Here is a 21,156-nt window from a genome sequence, read left to right as displayed (position 1 = left end):
GTATTAGATTAATGAGATGTGCAAATGTTTTATCAACTCAATCTCCAGAGCAATGAGTCACTCCCAAATGCAGAACAGCAATAAAATTAAAAACAGCTTATGTGCTGCTGTATTCTACACCCCATAGGTACAGATCATATGATTTCAACCGAGTAGAACAGATGCAAAAAGATTCCATAGGAATAAGAAAGCTGCACAGATGCAGAGAAAATTGCAGCAATGTGTGCTGAATCTGTGCTCAGTTGCTAAAGAGGTGCTAATAATGCTAAACAGCTGCAGAAACATCAACTGAGAAGAGAGTCTGACCATCAGATATAGGTATGAGCAAAAGAGACTATTCACAGCAACCAACCACAGGCAGCTAAATGAGAAAGCTGGTTCCCTGATGTTCCCCCTGCACTCAGTGGGACTACAATTACCCTCTTCTGGAGAGGAATTTAGAAGACTAATTTAGGCAATAGAAATCAACTTCTGAAAGAGCTGGTCTATCTCCATAATCATCAAGCATGTACAGGAATGCTGCTAGCTCGGGTGAGAGCTCAAATGGCACTTTCTGCCTTGGCTGATGCCAACAGCATCCACTGAGGGCACACAAAATGTGCTAAGCAACAGTGAGGGTTGACTTTGTACCAGGTTCTCCTTTTCTCCTGGAAAAGCAAGACAAAAGCAAGTAAAAAAAATACTCTAAAATAGAATAGCACAAATTGTACCCTATCTTCTCATGAAAAAATAGACAAGTTTGCAAAGTGGATAGTAATTAATAGAACCTCTCTTACATGGTAAGGATATACCATATAAGGAAGGAGCTACGTTTATCCAAATGCCACAGTCACCCTCATTTATGGTGCTTAGAGACCTAACAAACAACAGACGGCTAGCAATCGGATAAATCAGTTCTATTCAGAAATCCCTAGTATACTCTATATAGCAAATGTGCTGTATAAAATGTTTGTAGGCACAGTGGGAAAATTTCTCTTCATTCACCCTTGTATTCTGGGTTTTCTGCTTATAAAGGCTGGGAAATACTCTCTGCACTGATATATTAACTTCATTTCCATTTTTGTCTGTTTCCAGACCTATCTCATACTGAGTACCTGCTTACCTCACTATTTCCAACACATTTTTTGTCAAAACACTCTTTCAAAACAGGCTTTGCTCTCTCCTTTTAGCAGCTGCAGACACCCATGCCAACAAGACAGGTGTGAACCTGTGGGAGGAACGTCCTGCAGCCCCAGGGAGAGAATGGTCCAGCCATTGCCCAAACGTAGAACCTTCTGGGAACACACAGCAGGTTGGGTCTCCTTGCAAACTCGTTTCCTTCCAGGGAAAATTCAATGCCAGGCTGAGGAAAAAGGAAGTGGTGTCCACACACACCTCTGCTTGCCACGGTGCAGGAAGAGTGTGCTCCAAACCCAGGGGCTTCCCGCAGTTTGGGCAAAACTAGAGGGACTAAGGTGTCCAAGTTTGAATGTTTCTTGGCATGATAGGGACTTTAACCACACTCTTCAGTTCTGGGTTGTACTGTTTACAGCATACATCCAAGTGACTACTCCTATAGTCCTCTGTCGCTGAGAAGCAGCATACACCACTTGACCTGAAACAGCATGCCAGCAATGCACAGGCCACCCAGGGCCAGAGAGACCTGCTGGGACACAGCATATAGACCCTTCCCCTTACAGCAGGCTGAGCAGCCTGTGCAGCCTCACTGCCCCAGCAAGCCAGTGTGAGCACAGAGTCTGGTAGCTGCCAGCATTGGTAAACTAATCTTCAGCAGCTCACCTGCCTGAGTGGTGTCTTCTTGCCCCAGGGGCTGGCAAACACTCTCACTAGCAAAGTGCAAAACAATGAGAAGCACTTTCCCATGTTGGCAGAGATGGGTTTATACACATTTCAGATTTTCATAGTGTTCTGGTTTGGGAATGACTTACAAAAAACTCATGATGTATTTTGAGATAGGGCCTGTCTTACTGGAAACATAAGGGTTATTGTATTTCCAACCCTTGAGTGACCATTAAAATACCACTCTCACAGAAAAAATGTAATGATACATACACAGATTTGAAAGGAAGGCCCATTATTACAAATAAGATGAAGTTAAGGTCCTGTTCCATAGCTGGCAGAACCACGTTGGTGCGACTTTTCAAAGAGCCTTATAAAGAGCTAGCAGAGAAAAATCCCTGAGCAATACTCAGAGTAAGCAGAGGGGTAAATGTTTGCCAGATTAACTGTAAATTGCAGCTGCTTGACTTCAAGTATGCATTCTGAAAAACCATGAATAATATCAGTCATAAATACAGTGAACTTTTCTAACATGAAAAATAAAATCTTATGTGCGCTGCCAAGAAAGTCCGCTACAAACTTTCTGTTTAAGTTTTATATAAACTAGGAATAGGATTTCCCCCAAGTCCAATGTCTACCAAGTAGTCAGCCAATAAGAGGAAGGCATTCAATGTCTAAACGAAGAACTCTTTTTGTGATGCACAAATTCATCCAGAATTGTAAGCTGACTGACCACAAATTTGCCAATGATGGAAAATTAAAACTACCTTGGTGTGATGGCTTGACCCTGGCTGGATGCCAGCTGCCCACCAAAGCTGCTCTATCACGCACCCTACTGAGCCGGACAGAGGAGAGAAAACACAACGAAATGTTCATGGGTCAAGGTAAGGACAGGGAGAGATCACTCACCAATTACCGTCATGGGCAAAAAAAAGACTCAACTTGGAGGAAAATTTAATTTATTTTATTACCAATCAAATCAGAGTAGGGTAATGAGAAAATAAAACCAAATCTTAAAAACACCTTCCCCTCACCCCTCCCTTCTTCCCGTGCTTAACTTCAAACCCAATTTCTCTGCCTCCTCCCCACCAGCAGCGCAGGGGGACAGGGAATGGCAGTTGCAGTCAGTTCATCACACCTTGTCTCTGCCACTCCTTCCTCCTCAGGGGGACGACTCCTCACACTCTGTTCCTGCTCCAGCCTGGGGTCCCTCCCACAGGAGACAGTCCTCCACAAGCTTCTCCAATGTGAGTCCTTCCCCAAGGCTGCAGTTCTTCACAAACTGCTCCAGCCTGGGTCCCTCCATGGGGTGCCGTCCTTCAGGAACAGGCTGCTCCAGCCTGGGTCCCCCACAGGGTCACAAGTCCTGCCAGCAAACCTGCTCCAGCCTGGGCTCCTCTCTCCACAGGTCCACAGGTCCTGCCAGGAGCCTGCTCCAGTGCAGCCTTCCCATGGGGTCACAGCCTCCTTCAGGCATCTACCTGCTCCAGCGTGGGGTCCTCCAGGGGCTGCAGGTGGGTATCTGCTGCAGTGCAGAGCTCCATGGGCTGCAGGGGCACAGCCGGCCTCACCATGGGCTTCACCATGGGCTGCCGGGGGATAGCCTGCACAGGTATCTCTGCTCCAGCGCCTGAGGCAACTCCTCCCCCTCTTTCTTCACAGACCTTGGTGTCTGCAGAGCTGTTTCTCTTGCATATTCTGACTCCTCTCTCTGGCTGCAGTTGCTTGTTATGCAGAGGGGATCCTTACTTTGAACATCCAGTGTAGCACAGGTAATGACAGTACCAAGAGGAGATATGCTTCTGTACCAACAACTTCTGAAATGGCTCCAACACCCTCATATACTGCTAGTGTCTCTTTTTCAGTCAGGGTGTAGTAAGCTTCTGATCCACAACAGCCCCGGCTCCAAAACCCTTATGGTCAACTGCAGGTTTCTCCTGATGTTTTTTTTGCCAGAGGCTCCAGGTGAGACAGTGCTCCCCAGCTGCAGGGTAGAGTACATTTTGCACAGCTGCTCCTGTCCAGACAGGTGTAAAGAGCTACCACATGAACTATTTCCTTTTTGACATGCTCTAGGCCCCACTCAGAATAGATCTTCTTGTACGTTACTCGACAGAGAGGCTTCACAAGCTGACTGTAACCTGGAATACACATTTTCCAGAATCCCACAAGGCCTAGGAAAGATTGTGTTTCCTTCTTGTTAGCTGGTGGAGACATCATTGCTATCTTGTTTACCACATCCACAGGCACATAATGGTATCCATCCTGCCGTTTTATTCCCAAGAATCCCATTAGTCCCCCAACACTGCCCATTACCAAAACCATGACACACAAACCCAATACACTTGGAAACAGCGGAGTTGATCATTTGATCTGGCCAAGGTCTGTCTCTGATAAGAGGGATGGAGCACCTCTCCTATGAGGACAGGCTGTGAGAGTTGAGGTTGTTCAGCCTGGAGAAGAGAAGGCTCTAGGGAGACATTATTGCAGCCTTCCAGTACTTAAAGCCTATAAGAAAGATGGGGACAGACATTTTAGCAGGGCCTGTGGCGACAGGAGAAGGGGTAATGGTTTTAAACTAAAAGAGGATAGATTTCGGATAGATCTAAGGAAGAAATTTTTTTCACAATGAGGCTGGTGAAACACTGGCACAGGTTGCTCAGCAAGGTGGTAGATGCCCCATCCCTGGAAACATTCAAGGGCCGGCTGGATGAGGCTCTGAGCAACCTGACTGAGTTGAAGATGTCCCTGCTCATCGCAAGGGGGGTTGGACTAGATGATCTTTAAAGGCCCCTTCCAACCCAAACTATTCTATGATTCTTCTTGCAAATAGCCTGCAAAACCAACATAACTGGCAAGCCTAAACAGGTTAGTGTTTTACAGCACAAAACATAGAAAAATGGAGCAGATCCAATGCCACTTTCTGAACAACATGCTTTGGTCTTTAGTCAAGAGTAGAGTACAAGCAGATCCAGTTCAGAGCAACCCCCAGGGAACCACCACAGAGGACTGACTCCCCGATCGGGGCCAGCGGGGGAAGCTGTGCACTTTTGTTCTGCAGAGGCGATAAAAGCACAAATGAAGTAAAGATCTCCCAAAATTATAATACCTCAGACCCTACCTGTTCCCATGGATGAACTTTCCCTCTTTGATTTAATGAAGCAAATACTGCAACAGTGGGTTTCATTATTATTTGATCTCTCCGTTTCCCCTGATGATTAGTAACTCTCAGCTAAATGTAAGTCACCCACAAGTGCTTCCCCACATCAACAATGAAACATCCATAGCTATAGCTATGATCAGGAGATGAAGTACCAAAGATACAGATTTTTCAGTGGTTTGGGGCTCCATTTACCATTTCTGGAGGTAAGAACTAATAGGACATTCTCCAAAGCATATACAGTTGATGCATGCTGGAAATAAGCCCTAGATTTAGCTAACCCTACTTTGTGAGAAAGTACAGGGTGTAGGACAACAAAAAGTGCATGACATCACATGTCAAAGCAGACCAAAGGATCTTCTAAGTATCATGTAAGGATTTAGCTCTGGACTGATGTCATGAATCTTGCCAAGGTAGAAAGCCAATTTCTGATAGAAAGAAGAATACAAAATTAAATGCCAAATTCTGAAGTGTGTTAAACTGGAATTTCACCACGTTGACTTTCAGGCATGTAACAGGGACCAAATTAAGTAAATTCTGAGTTGCACTCTGCATAGCAAAAATTTGCAGGAAGGATAAAACGTGATACTGCTCTGTACTTCAGACTGCCAGGAGTTTGGTTACTATATATAGATATACAGATACATATAAAATATGTACAAATTATATATATATTATTTAGAAATAGATATCTCCATAGCAAAAAAAAAAAAAGCTTTCTACTTAAAATGTCATGATCAAACTGGAAGTATTTAAGATTTTTAGAAGTACCAACACTTGTAAGTGCACAGTCTTGACATATTCAGAGGAAGTCTCCAGGTTCTAGAGAGAGAATAGGAAGTGCAAATGTAACGACAGTTTTCTTTTGTCACAAAGTTTCAAATCCTCTTTGGTCCGAGATGAATGCTATTCTTTTTTTTTAATTCTTTTGGAATGAATAAGTGTTTACATTAAAACTCTTGCTGTCATAAAGTAATTATTTATGACAGCAGTCTTTGAGATATGAGTCCTTCAAAAAAGCATGGAAGTAGACAGGTGGAAATAGGCAGGGTGTACGTAAACTATGCCAGTGTGATTATAACACATATTCATTAGTCTGAGATGATGACAGTCTACAGATACTTGAGGAAAGTTAACTGATTGCAGAAATAAGGGACAGTGATCCTCTGAAATTGTAATCTAAAAGCAAAGTTGCAGACAACAAAGCAATTATTTCTATTTTTCTAAAATTACTACTTCCTTCCAGAAAATTCTGCCAAGTTCAAAGAGCAGAAAAAAAAATGGCCTGCTCAGGATATATGAGAACTATTGGGTAATACAACTTCATTCTTTTTAGAAATGAAGTTTAGACTTTGATGGAGTAAAGCATAGCACATAAATCATTGGACAGACCTGAAGAGTTTGCAAGCACTCTGCATTTATTCATCTGCTGAGATGACAAGTCCCTCACAGTGTCTTGGATCTCTTGGTCAGTACCACATCCATGAAGCCCACAAAACTTACCACGCATCATGAGTCTGTCAGTTAATACGGGCCATATACATCAAGGAGACTTAGAGAAACCTTAGATGCAAATTTTAAAAAATATTCATCATTCAAGAACAGAAAACCAGCAAAACTTCAGTAAGTTATTGTAATTAGTGAACATGTCTCATCAGAGGTTTATAATAAATGTTACTGTGGTTCATAACCAGTTAATGGGCATTCTTTGCATATAAAGGAAACTGCATTTAGGAGGTATGATACAGGCAGTGAACAGAGTATGCTTTGCTTCTCAATCCTGTGTTACATTTTAAGTTGTGGCTTAGATTATTCTTTTCAAGTGTGCCACCAGAGATCCTAGCTGTGAGCGGGAATAAAAGAACCCAGACCCACTGGAAGAAAGATGACATTTCTTGTCTCTTTCTCAAGACAGAGTAACTCACATAGTCTCTTCATAGGGTTTCTGCAGGATTTATGATAGTTGTGTATCTGACAAGCTATTCAGCCAAGATACATAAAACCATACAGTTGAGCAAAGAGATGAAAAAACACAAAAGAGACTATTGGGTTGAGATGAGACTCTTGAGCAGGACTGCAAAGGAAAGCCACTGTCCTGGGGCGGAGGGCGTGGGGAGGTGGAGTGTGTGTGGAAATCTTACTTTGGACTCCTTTAAATTCATCCTCTTCACAGGCAGCCTCCTAACAAGACCTGTTGATTCGTGTAGAAGTTTGTAGACCTGGACGCAAGGGTAATACTTTTGATTACAAGTTACAGTTTAGTGCACATGGGAATTAGATACCTCAAAGCACAGAGCAGATCCTCTGCATCTCTCAGTGAAAACCTTGGATGCAGGCCCATGTGAACCCCAAGCTTTGACACAGACCTGGCAATCGCATGTTTTCTGCACGTGCGGAGTTCCCCTGCACTGTCTCCATTCACTAGTGCTGCTTCCTCACCTGCATCTGTGCCCAAGATTTATAATTAGTTACTCGGGTTTAAGAAAGAGAATGTTTTGTGCTAAACAGAACACTTTCAATACAAATTTAATACAGCATTAATAAATCATCTAGCTAGTTTAACTAGGGATTTTAGGAAACATGCAAAGAGAGGCATCAGAGCATCATAAAATGGATATTAGCAGATTTGCCTCAGAGTAGAGGAAGAGAGAACAACCTAATCTGTGGCTGACTGGTTGGTGCAAGCCCTTCTCACGTCCACTGTCTATCACAAGGACACTCTGGCGGAGTGACAGGCTTCAGCTGCCATAGCTAGCCAGGGATGCACTGCTGAGTGAACGGCAAAGCACGCACCTTAAAAAATGAAATATAGATATAAGCACTGGTTCAAGTAAGAACTGCATACGGCTAATGTGTATAGGTGTTCTTGAAGTTCAAACACTACTTATGGGAGGTAATCCCAAAATTTTCCTCAAGTCTGCTGGGAGAGCATTACAGCCTTCAAGCAGTTTCTCTCCTCAAAACCTTCAGCAATATTTTACCTAACAACGCAAATTCAAGTTATTTTAAATTGCATGCAATCTTTCTAAAATAAATAAATATCACACACAGGCTTAACACTGTGCAAAAAATTTAAGTACTGGTCTAAGTAGCTCTTGCTTATGAGCAATTAACCAAATATTATTAGAAAAATCTTCAACCTTCCAGAGTTAAGTTGTTTCCGTAAAAAAAAAGCACACAGCACACTATCAATTCTTCCAGACTGTCTTCAATGAATCACTACTTCTTAGGCCTCAAACTGATGCTGTCTCTCTTCCACTTGGCTGTGTCATCTCGTTCGGAGGCTTTATCTCAACACCACACTTTCTCACCGCACTTATTTATTATGTAAGGTGTTGACTCATTTTGTACATGCAGATTTCAAAGTACAGTAACCGCATACTCAGTCAAATCTATTAATGTGCTTTCATTTCTTTGTCATGTCTGTAACAGGATTTTAAATACTGTTCACTTTTCTCAGATAATAACAGGAACATGAAGATTTTGCAAATTTTACCCTTTGATATCTTCGAATTGTTGATGGAGTTTGAGCAAACATTATTTCTCCTAAGCATGGGAAATTTTATTTTAATGTATTATTTTAGTGTGTTATTTAACAATAGAAGCAGCTTAGGAAAGCACCTTGTTTCCATTTCAGTATAAATGGCAGATGATGGATAAATTGTAGCTAATGTTGGAAAGAGATGTGTAAAACCAACCGACTTCTGATTATACTCTATTACCAACTCTGGCAATTTCCTTGGCAATTATTTCAAGGACAAGGCTGAAATAATCTTTAATCTTTTCTTATTATAAACAAACATTTCCTTGACACATTACTGTTTTCAAAAGAATTCCTAAAAAGTAAATAAGGTCAAAGAAGGTGGACAAAGAATGATTTATTTTTCAGAGAGCTATGCATGCAATAACATGTTTTTAGAAAAGTAGTAAGGAGAGATTACTGAATATATACTATAATTTTCATAGTTTGTAGGAAAAATAAACCCAACTAGCCATGCTGCACTGTTTCTACACGAACAACGGCGCCTGCCTTCAGCTCAGTCCCTCCAAAAGCAGGATCTGATAAGCAGAACTTTGAGAGCCAACTGATCAACCATGGCTTAAAGCTGTATTTCTAACATTACAGACATGCATCTCAAGCTAATTCAGCATAAAAGCAGAATTCTAATTTTCATCCCGAAACAGCTTTTCCAGACTTCAGAAATATCTTCTGTTTCAATCTGCAAAACAACTGAAAATTCAAAAACACCACTGGAGACAATAGGAGAAAAGACATCAAAGGCATATACAGATATATTTTTCCCTTTTTCACTTCACCTGCCCTCCCCTCTTTCAGTTCCCCATTTGTTTGAAAGAACCAGTTCTCTTTGCTACCCAAGACTTGATTATCCTACAAGTAAACCATCTGATAACAATCATCTATCATATAGGAGGCTACAGGTTTATGTGGAGCTTAGAATTACCGCTATCCATCTCAACAGGATTACTAATGATCTCCTTTGGGAGAGGTGGAAGAATTCAGATATTCTACAATATCAGAATTTAAGGAAGGGTAGCTTTCCAGTTTTTCATACACTTAGGACTGCTTCAGGTCCTACTATTTTTCAGGCCAGTCATATTTGGGAACTAAAATATTATGTGATCATCAGTGAAAAAAATGCGCACTACTTGTGCTCGCATGAATGTCACTCCGCAATTCAATACCCAGAAAAAAGCTTTCCTGTAAATTCCTTAGAAGATTTACAATTCATTTTAGAAGTAGTGGAGCGCTAAGCTCTTCAATGAACCTGATATTCCAGCAAAAAAAGAAGTCCGAGTCGGATCACACAAAAAAAGCAACATTCAAATCTGCAGGAACATATAATGAGTGTTGGAAGTGCTGTCTAAATACATAGCCCAAGGGAAGACAGCTCTCTGCTGCAACTTCCCATAAAACTGGCAACTTCATGATTAATTGGACAGAAATGGCACTTGTATATGTTGCAAACTATCTACTTAGTGAAGTACGAAGCCAAACACTCTTGTTTGAGCAGGAGCATACTGGTGGGGTATCATGAAAGACAAAAGATTCAGGAGATCCTTCTGGCTAATTGCAAAGTACCTTTCTTTACTCCCTGAGCCCTGCCAGTGAGTAGGAGCATCCCAGCTCCACGCCGGAGAGAAGCTGAAGCAGCTTGCTGCACATGAGCCAACGGGCAGTTATTTTTCCTTGAAATCGCTTTCATATTGGAGCAGAAAATGACATTTGCTTTACAGAGGACCAAACTGCTCCCTTGTGTTAGGCATTCGTTCCCAATCAAAACCATACAGCGTAAATGGAAACCCTGAAAATCAATGCAATATTTAAAATGACAAAAATCACTTCAGATTTACTTTTCTGTTAAAGGAACTAAGCCAGCAGCTACGTTTACAGTTGTATTTACATATAATTAAAAACTTTTATTTTGCAAGTGACTTAAAACATCTTATTTCTAAAAAAACACAACAATATTTTAAGGCCTTGTTAAAAAAATACCAATGGACTACTCCATTAAAAACAAAATTAAAAAAAACAACCCTAAAACAAATCCACTCCAACTAAATAGGCTTGTAAGAAAAAGGTTCTTTTTCTGAAAGATTTCTTATTTCTGAAAATACTGCATTTATCTTCACAAATCATTTTTAACAGTTTTTGCATTAGCTATAATTATATATATGCATCTGAACTCTTGATCCACTGCAGATACTTTGTATGTCTATGTTTACTATAACTAGAAGACATCTATGATAGCAAATAATAAACCTTGCATCTCACCACAATGTTCAAAATTATTGAGTAAGACAATGCTGCCTACAAGAACCAGAAACTGCAGTGAATTTCCTGGGAGAAGCAGGAGACAAAATAAAACACTTTATTCTCATTCAAGCCTATTCCTAATTTTCATCTTAACTGTTTACAACTGTATAGTTTTTTTTCTCTCCTGCTATATCCCACTCAAAAGACAAATGAATCCAGGCAAGAAGGTTCTTGGAGCATCTGTAAAGCTTTGAGAGGATCAGCTCATGCAAAACACACTCTGATTAACACAAAACCGTGAGATAGAGACTGCCAGAAGGCAATTGCCAGTCGTGAAGATATTCAGCCAAAGAGAAAGCCTAAAAACACAGTTAGGTTTAAGCCTTTCTGCCCATTCCCCATACCATGAACTGTGATGGAAGAGTTTCCAGCTGTATATTCAGCAAAGTTGCAAAGATGATGCTTGACCTCCATCAGTTTGCCTAACTACTTAAAAATCCCTCACATCTCTGACTGTCTGAGCAGCCAAGCCCATGCCTCCTCCTCCTCGTCCTTCTCCACAGCAGGGAGGCAGCCTTGTCACCTGCAGAAATTCCACGTGACTCAGGGACGCACAAGTCCTGTCATGCCCTTCAAACGCTCCACTATAAAGGGACACATCTGATGCTGACAAACTTGAGTGCAGGCTGTGGTAGTTCCTGAGCATCTGGAAAGCTCCATTTCTCCTCTCCCTGAGAAGACCCAGAGAACAAGCACAGAGCCAGGAGACACACGTGAGACAGCAGCAATGGGAATGACAAAGGAGAAGGTCCAATGGCTGCCACCAGTGGGGATGCACCTCCCACCTCAGGGCTCACATCTCCCCGTCCTTTTGCAGGAGGCCACATATGTCCTCTCTGACACCTCACAACACCCACCCATTGTCTTAAGCAAGCTCAAACGCAACGTTGGCAATCATCTCAGCAGCTATCAGATAGGATCTTCAAAACTTCCAACGCTGCCTGTGTTGACTTCAGCTGTTTGTAAGTAACATCAAACATGTACACCCATTCAAGGCCATAAAGAGGGCTCCTATCCTTCAGTTTTTAATAAAGTGTTATATTTAGTTGTTCCCCCCTGTAATTTTCTCACACCCTGCTACAAGAAGAGCAAACGGATGTTTAAGAAGAGTTTTATGATGTTTTGCCTGTTTGTTTTGGTTAGAGGGTGTGTGGTTTTTTTTAAACACATGGCAGCATTTTGATTTCTATTCTTAGAAACCATTTGAGGCAAAAAAGGGCCCATGAAAGAATTGAAGTCCGCAAATGAACTTCCTTTCCGCTGGGTTTTTCTCAGCCACCTCCCCTCCAGTCACGCATGCCAAAATCCCATGCTTTATAGGGGCATCTGTTCTATTCTCTCCAGGCCAAAAAAGGAGACTTTTCAAACACTTGCTACAGCTGAGGAAATCTATAGCTCAATGAGCCTAATGCTATTTTCCCATGTCTACAGAGCCTAAAGTGCAGCTCTACAACTGCCACCAGAAGGGAAAGTCCCGTTCTCCTCCCTCCACCCTTCGTTCCTCCAGCCACACACTTCTCATCAGGCCTCTTCTAAAATCTGTCCTTCTCCCACTCCCCATCTAGCTAGTTTTTACCACATGACTGAGAAACAGAGATATCAGCCATGAATGAAACTCTGCATCAACAGCTGAACTGACATATTCTTATGAATTCTTACACTGCTCTAAGTGCTTCACCCACTCTTCCACTGCGAACTTGGTATACTTCATATGACAAGAAATACATAAAAAATAGGCGCTTTACCATGTTAGCACAAGTCCTAGAGACATTATCTAATCTTGTATCATAACAAGTACAGACTCACTGGATTTGACTAAAAAACGATTAAAATTGCTTGATACAAACAGCACATCACCCTGAAACTACATTGTCTGCCCACGGTTTAAGGTCACACATTGGCCTTAACAGCAAAGTTTGGTGCCTCCTGCTAATGCCAGAAGAACACAGCAGCACAGACATCGTACTCCATATACCAACCTCAGTGTAAGGTGGCTTTATCCAAGTGTAATACATTTCCATCAAAAACTTATAATTCACAGTGAAAAACATAGGATACCACAATTCCATGAAATTAAAACCACACAAAATAAGGGTTTTAATGAGTTTCAAAGAAGCAGATGTTCTAGTACAGGTCACTTGCGTAAGGCTTCAAAGCAACCACAGCAGCAAGCACAGCCACAACCATCACCCATCACTGCTGTGGCTTTTGGTGAAATCAGCAGAATCAGACCAGAAAAAACCTGAACCTATCAAAATATGCCCAGACATTAGCATCAGAAATAAAGGATGAGAAAATTAAGCCAAGCAGTAGGTATAGTTTTTCATGTATTACGATCAGTGTTTGCATAATACCTTTAAAAATTTCTGACATGCCTTTAGCTTTTATACATAACAAAATGAGGTGAGTCTGAAAAGCTCCTTTTTTCTCTACAAGCCAAACATGTCTCACAATTAGAGGCACACAAAGAGAGTAAGAATATATTAATTTGCAAATGAGCTTTTTTCCCATTATTTATTTACATTTTCTGGCTAGCCACAATCTTGTTCACACATAGTCTTCAAGAAGCAGGAACAATCCTAGCAGAGAAAGCATAAGCAATTTTTAGCATGAAATTGTTAGTACTGGGCATTAGGACCAAAGCTAATACCTGTGCCCACTCTACACCAGCTCTTTGCAGCTCAGTCTGTAAATGCATTGCCTCGCTGGCAGGCTGCATGTACGAGCTGAATACATAAGCTCTTCCTCTCATGAAGAGGAAAAAAATCAAAGCTAAGCTATATATCTAAAAAAAAAAAAAGGGGGCAATTAAAAGAAAAGGAATACATTTCTGACATGGCCCAGTTCTCTGGTGAACTCAAGATTAAGAGGCATGTTTATGAACAAAATTAACTCAATATTTTCAAACCATTTTTTAGTGCAAATCTTAGTTTTACCATTCATAAAATTCAATAGGTAATTACACAGCTAGGCAAATGTCCTTAGAAGAAAGTGGAAGAATAATGAATTCCCTACATAATTATTTATAGCTACGTTTCTGAGTGAACACAGTGTAACAGGCATCAAGCCAATATTTAAAGGCAAAAAAACAGATTTGTAAAACCTTAAATATTTCAGTAAGCAAGTCCATAGTCTACATTCTATTTCACAATCTAATCTGCCTTAGCAATACATAGAAATCCCAACAACTTAGACTGCCTCTGTGATTAATCATTAGGATTTAAAATAAAACCTGGACAAGGACAGGTCCAGAAGTGCAACAACAAAATATGTAATGCTATCAGAACATGCAATTTGCTTAAAATAATGTTGCTGGGAAGTGACATAGTATTGCCTGCCCAATATTTTGCCTGATCCATATTTTGAAAAAACCCTTGGGAAAAAAGTCATTACCACACATCAGTCAAAATGGCAGCGAGTAGAGATCAGCTCCAATTCAGTTTTTCATAGATAACCCTAAGAACAAGCTGCTTATCACTCCAAAGCTCAAAAATGATGATGAAGACTATACAACACAATGTTCTTCAGCTCCCTAAAGAGAACTGATGAAAGTCAGTTAGGAGCTGATTGGTGTGCAATGATGTTTCTGGTTTCCAAATACACTGCTTAATTGCCAATAAGACTTCAGAACACATCAGAGGGGAATAAAATTCTTCCCTCTCCTGCTACTGAAAAGTCAAGCAGTACCTGCTGGCAAGTGAAAGGAAGGCCAAGTTATTTTTTTAAGCTCCAATATCATCAATATTCTGGAGACAAAGCTAAACAAACAATTTTCTGTAACAAATAGAAAATGATCCAAAACATTCTCCTCAGATCTCATAGGTTTTAGTGTGCCACAAGTAAAAAACAGAAATAAAAATCTATATCAAGAGATAAAATTCACAATACAGAGGAAGCTTAACTGGATTGAAAAGAACACTTTTTAAATTTCTATTTTATATATATGAAATAGTCTTGCTTTGATTTAATGCTTCTTCTATATACATAAGAAACAATACTGGATAGACTGCTCTGCTCTATTTCAGCACTCTGAAAAACAGATTTAAATGGAAAAGATCATTGCGTACAGGGCTGTGCAGGGTACATTTCATCCTCTATACAACAGCAGGAATTTTCAAGCAATTTAAATAAAATGTTACTTTGTTCTCTCTCATTCAAATAAAACTAAGTTGGCATTATTTCTACTACTGTAGCATTTGGTATGCATTGCAGGAAGCTTGCCAGGTAGCTATTGGAGCCAGAGGTGCATATGTCCTTAGGGAAATAGTAAAATGCAGACACAATAAAGCTTTGTCAATGTAAGTAATAGATACTAACTCACTTCCTCCTGCAGCAGCTTTAACTTAAACAGCCAGCAGCTCTGTGGATCCAAACGACTGAATCGTATATGCAGAAAGTTAACTTGCTCTTGCACAATACCTCCACTGCCTTACATGTGCGTAACACGTCTTCAAAACTAGACATATTTGCCTTCTCTTATCCAGCACAAACGTATTTCTCTGTTACGAAACGTCCACTTTCCATCAACGCTTACAACAAGAACCTGAGCCTCTTGCAGCTCTCCCAGTTTAAGGACAGGGCCAACTAAATATGATGCAACAGCACCTTCCAAACATTCTTTCTTCTTTATGAGGAACGTAGGCAGACCTTAGCAATAAATGTTCAGGACGATTCCAGGATTCCTTCTTGAGTGCAGAAGGGAGAACTTTTAGAGATGTACACAAAAGTTGCAGGACAAGTAAAGAGGTAAATGTGAAAGGAGACAGGAACCAAGAAGGGGGAAAAAAGGTATCAGAGGGGAAAAAAAAGGCAACTCTAGACATCATAAGCATTGCTAAAGCAAACAGGTTCTGTATATCCCACGTTTAGATCAAAACCACTGCCAAAAACAGCACAAATCCTTTTCCAAGCAAAAATTGACTTCCCAATTTTAAGATAGCACGAAAATAACGGAAAATAAATGGGTACGTGATTGATTCATTTATCCATTCTGCTTTTCTGTAGCTTTCACCCAGGTCAGGAGAAACACCAAATTCTTGGAATCACTTTTTCTCCTGCAAATAAATGGTTATGTCAGAACAGTTACGTTCATTTATACCATGTAATACAACCTCCAAGAAAGAGACAAGCAATATGCAGCACTGAGGCAGCTCCTGGGAAGGGCATAGCAGCTGAGCCAGCAGAAAGCAACTGTTTAATATCTGGGGCACTGGGCACCCTGGTCATGCTGGTGGCAATTCTTCCTCACTGCAGGAGCCAACCAAGCTGTCCCAGGAGGAGAATCAGAGCAGGAAAGACTGTTGAAGATGCAGTCCAAGCTCTGAAATAAACTTCTCAGCCACAATTGTAGAGAGACACTTCTCTCATACATCCGTTACAACTTGAACAGCTCTGCCTGTACATTACTTACGAGGAATGTTTTGTGACAATGTTATTTTTTAAAATTTATTTTGGACAATGTCACCTAACATTTATCCATTAACATCCCTTCATTATCTTCAGTGACAATACCATTTCAAAACTGAGTTTTGCTTCAGCAATCTATTAAATCTCTGGGTTTTTGCAGAAGCCTATTTCACTTTTCAGTCATTTGTATTATATCACGTGAGTAACTACTAAATTTAGATTTATTTCAGGGAAATACATAAATCTCTTCTGTAAGATCTACATGTGAGGTAGTCACGTTCTGTGGTCCCTTTACAGTCCTGGGAAAGATATAGACACTTTTGGACTGTAGCTCACCAACCCTGTTTTACATGTCTGTTCTGAAGATTTGACAAATCATGCCCCACAGTCTATAGAGCCAACCATATCTCCACAGACTACAGGAGGCCAGCTCAACATCTCTATGTAGTTTGATGATCCACCTCCTTGTGCTACATTCTCTTTGCCCTGCTCCCCCTCATGACAGCAAGAAGAGATACTTGAGACCAACTTCAGACTTCATTTAGGTAAACAAGAAAGGCAAAGAACCGTGTGCAGCCTGTGTAAAATAAACACTCATACTCTGCTAAAAATGTTCCAGGATGAATTCAACACCCACAAGGAGCGAAGGAAAACAGCAACACAGATTTCCTTACAAAGATTCCTTGGAACCGGGAGATCCTGTTGCTGCTCCCAAACACTACTTGGACTGCTTTTTCAGAGTATTTTTAAACAGGACTAAATGTCACAAATAAGTAATTTATTGATCCAGGTTTTCCACCTTCGTATTGTTTACCGCCACTGAAAAACTCCCATGATCAATTAATATTTAAAGCCTATGTCCAACAGACACTGAAATGTAACAGGGGCCTGACTTTATCAAATCGACAGCCTATCACAAAACCTACTCACATGATCACAGTAGCACAAAGTAGAAGAATTTTGCAAACAGAATATGTGTACTGATACCACCAGTGCAACAGCAGCGGAGCCATTAAATATTTTGAGATGGAACAACAAGCAAGACAAGCCAGTTGAGAAGCTGGCCTGGTGCCTGCTTATGGCAAAACCAAAAACTCTGAAATTAAACCTCCCAAATTCCATAAAACCTCCAAAACAGACAGCAAAGTCTGCATTTGCAAAACCACAGCTTAAATCAACAGGTGCAGTCACTGTGATGCCCTGGGTACCCTTCATGCTCTCCAGGTTGTAGTCAACCATAAGTCTGTCACCTCACCCACACAGGTCTGGGATCCACATAAGGCTCCACTTGGGTCTCTCCCTTTGAGGTAGAGACATGCAGGCACAGGTCATGGGAGCCTACAGCACTGCTCCATCCTCTGCAGGCCTTTCAGCATCAGTGTAATGGGGACAAATGCTGCCGGGGAGTTCCCCTCCAGCCCATGCCTTAAAATAACACTGGGATGTGGGAGGAAAGCATCTAAGTTAACACTGCCTCACACAGCACTATTTTAAGCAGGAAAACCCTGAGGACTGGTGGGGTTTTGATGCTTTTTCCAAAAAGTTGCCACTTTAGGTGCTTCTATCAGACTTTGCCTCCTCCTCCAGCTTTAATCACCTGATGGCATTACAGTAACAAAAATAATGAAAACTGCTATACATGGAAACGAATAAGAAATGATAAAGTATTTTCTACCAAGATCAAAACAATAGCAACCAAGTATTTTTCACTGTGACAGCGGAGATTTCTGCTATTTCTCAGGCTGTATTATCACTCTTTGGTTTGACAATTTACCAAAAAAAAAAAAAAATTTACTTCAACATTAACATCAGCAAATCATCAGTCTTTTAAAAGCTGAAAAACACATACTTGACGTACGAAACTGTTAGAGGTAGTGTCAGAAGATGTACTCCCATCTGATCCTTTAAATCGGTTTTTTCTTCTTGCCCCTTTACCGTAAGACTGTAAAAAAAAAAAATTAGAGGAACAGCATTAGTTTGTGTTGCACAGAAAACTTTCAGTACAAGCATCACCAATGTCTCCTAGGCTAGCAGGGATTCAGACAATCAGCTTTGTGCCAATAAATAAGCACAAATTCACTAAGTAACTGATGGGACTATGCGCGCAAGTGTTCACCAACACAACTAGGCTTGGCCAATTGAGCCCTGAATGTTTAGGGGGTTTTTTTCCGCATGTGGGTTTGGAGAAGCATTTATAGACGTGTATAGTTGTAGTATTATTCACCCAAGTCACAATGATTAAAAAGTACAGTTTGTTTTGCAGCTAGTTTAAATAAACAAGCTAGGAAAGGAGATGCTGGAGCAGTCTTCAGTACATTACAGCTATGAGCCAAGTCAGCTGAGAAAGCATTAAACAGCAAGAAGTGACCAACAACTTGTTGATTCAGATACAATCCTGCAACTGAGGAAAACTATATAATAATTTATGGTTTTTTAAAGTTGAAGTAAGTAAAAGCAGTATAACAATAAAAAAAGGACTAAACATGTAACTGGAAAAGGGATAATATACAACTAAAAAGCAAGGCATTGTTTATACCTATTAGGAAATCAGAAAGACACCAGAAGAAAGCCATGGTTGGCTGAAGCAAAAATTATTAAACTATAGTTTAGAAACACAGCAAATGGCCCAATCCCCCTGCAAAGCTATGTGTTCTGTATAATGAACATGCACAATCAATAACTATAATAAAACAAATTTCAAAAAACATTAAAGAGTTTTAAACTATGCTATCTGCAACCACTTATTTTTGTGGTGACTGTAAAACATGCCATGACAGTCAGACCCTTCCCAGGGCATCCCCCCAGGCAAACCAAAGTCTCGCAGATTTGTTCTGCACAACTACATTAAGAGATAGCCCTTCCTATCTCATCACATTGCTTAAATTCAGCTAAACTTACACCAAAATCATGTCTTGACTACTTCAAATGTTATTCTCCTCGAGATTGATAAAAGCAATTTTTTTCTCACTCATCATGCTGCTGTAAAGGTCATTTTACTAATCCATCTCTCTCTATCATGTCTCCTGTCTTTAAATACCTCCCACAGTTCCCTGCAATAAACAGGGTCTTTGTCTTTACTTTCAAGGTCTGCCTTGGCCTGTTCCCAATCTTAGCTCTCATCTTGCATTCAGCACTGAACTTTCAAGTTCCACAATAACTCAGGGGAAAAAAAAAAAATCACCCAAAAAAACCCCAAACACCAGCCTCCATCACTTACATGCTAAATTTTCAGAGTAATTTCATACCCTTCCCCGTACTATCTCACGATCCTTCTCCCAAGAATAAAATCTCCTTTACAGAAATCTCATTGTTCTCCTTAACATACACTACAACAACAAAAAAAACAACTCTTGATAATAAGGTACTAGTGTACTGTTATCTCAAAATATTACACTAATAAGTTAGATTATTCATCTATTATTTCCTAGAATTCCAAGTCGATGCCTCTGCATCCTGCTGTTGTCTTTGGCCCTAAGCCGCTGTCGTTCCCGGGCTTAGCTACGACGGGAAAACAAGGACCAGCTTATTGGAGAACGTGGCTGCGAATGCGTTACAGCACAACACTCCTGACCGCTTGGCCCTGATACAGCAAACGCTGGGAGAGAACGCCGCTTGGGTGCAGAAGGCTTGTCCTTCTCCGGGCTTGGGCAACCTTCAGAGCACCACGCTGAGCTTTGGGCCCGAGTCCCATCAGGGCTCCAGCACAGGCTCGGAAGCGGACTGAGAATCTCATGTGGCAGATTTTTAAGATCATGACTTCAAAACCTGTAGCTCTTAGCAGCAACACACAGGGTAAGTATGACGGAATATTTTGCAATCTAAGAGTAATTGAGGAGGTTGACAGATAGCTACTACTAATTCCAGATTATTTGTCAAACTGACAAATCCAGGTAACTTGCCACCACGAGATGCAGGAGAATGATCTCAGGCTGTATCTGGACCGTACGTGTTGATTACGGGCAAGTTTGGAGTACTGGTTGAAATCTAATATTATAGCAATCTTTTACAAAGAATGACTCAAGTAACAATAGATCTGTCAGACTGACACTGAGTCAGCAAAAATAATTTAATATCTGTTATGTCATGGAACTAACAATGGCTTACAAGAAAAGCAATGATTTTCCCCCAAAATATAGATTTATGGAAAAGATATTTTGCCAAATTCATACGATTTTTACAAAACTGTAAAAAAGCCATGTAAGAAGTTTCTGAAAGGCACATGAACTGATACTACACCTTCGTTAGGGCAGAACTATGTAAAAATCAGCATGCTACACATTACGGGGATGAAAATAGGACTTCATGATGAGTCCCGAACTGTAACCCAGTAGGTCACAAAATGTTAAATTAAAATTAAATGAAGAATGGCTTTACACAGTTGCATTTCTAAAAGGGATTTTTTTATAATAGAAGAACTTTTTGATAATAAAAAAGTCTTCATAGCTCTATAAGGATAAAAAGTAAACCAGAACCACTGTTACCAGCAAATTATTCAAAACGTTCTCCAGTTACTGTTAGAATAGACAGCTCTATGAGAACCATTTTTTTCCATCCAATACAATATTCCATCTAATATAATATAATGTAATATAATATAATGATACCTAAAATACATAGGAAGAATCTCTGACATCAGTAGTGTTCAAATTAAAAAAATCTTTAAATCAAAATTTACCTCTTAAAAATGGTTCTTATTGAGGTAACTAACTGTAGTTACCCATCAACATTCTGACCCTCCTTTCTCCAATTTTTGTGGAAGAATATGGAAATATACTTACAAAGAATAAAGAATTGATAACATTCACATAGGAGCTCAAAAAAATAAAGTGTCTACATAAAGATCACACTATCTAGGCAATTTCATAAATAATGTACAGTATAGTATTGTGTAATACCCAAGGAGATACTAGAAAAAAATGTACACATATTCTCTTTCACAGTCACATTTTTTGTATTTGTACCCAGTTTCTACAAT

At 40.3% G+C, this 21,156-nt stretch overlaps 1 protein-coding gene across 2 annotated transcripts in view; it reads right to left on the bottom strand.

The window, feature by feature from the left end:
* The window catches only part of CACNB2 (calcium voltage-gated channel auxiliary subunit beta 2), a gene marked incomplete at its 5' end in the record, with an annotated part of 271,036 nt that overhangs the window by 241,180 nt on the left and 8,700 nt on the right, over positions 1-21,156 (bottom strand). For both annotated transcript variants that reach the window (XM_082015573.1, XM_082015574.1), the window contains one exon: positions 18,031-18,123. In XM_082015573.1, coding sequence (XP_081871699.1) covers positions 18,031-18,123 — 93 coding nt within the window. The remainder of the gene's footprint in view (positions 1-18,030; positions 18,124-21,156) is intronic.

This window comes from Phaethon aethereus (assembly GCF_964289735.1).
Source record: "Phaethon aethereus genome assembly, chromosome: 2".
NCBI classification, from domain to species: domain Eukaryota; kingdom Metazoa; phylum Chordata; class Aves; order Phaethontiformes; family Phaethontidae; genus Phaethon; species Phaethon aethereus.
This window is presented reverse-complemented; position numbering and strand designations above follow the sequence as displayed.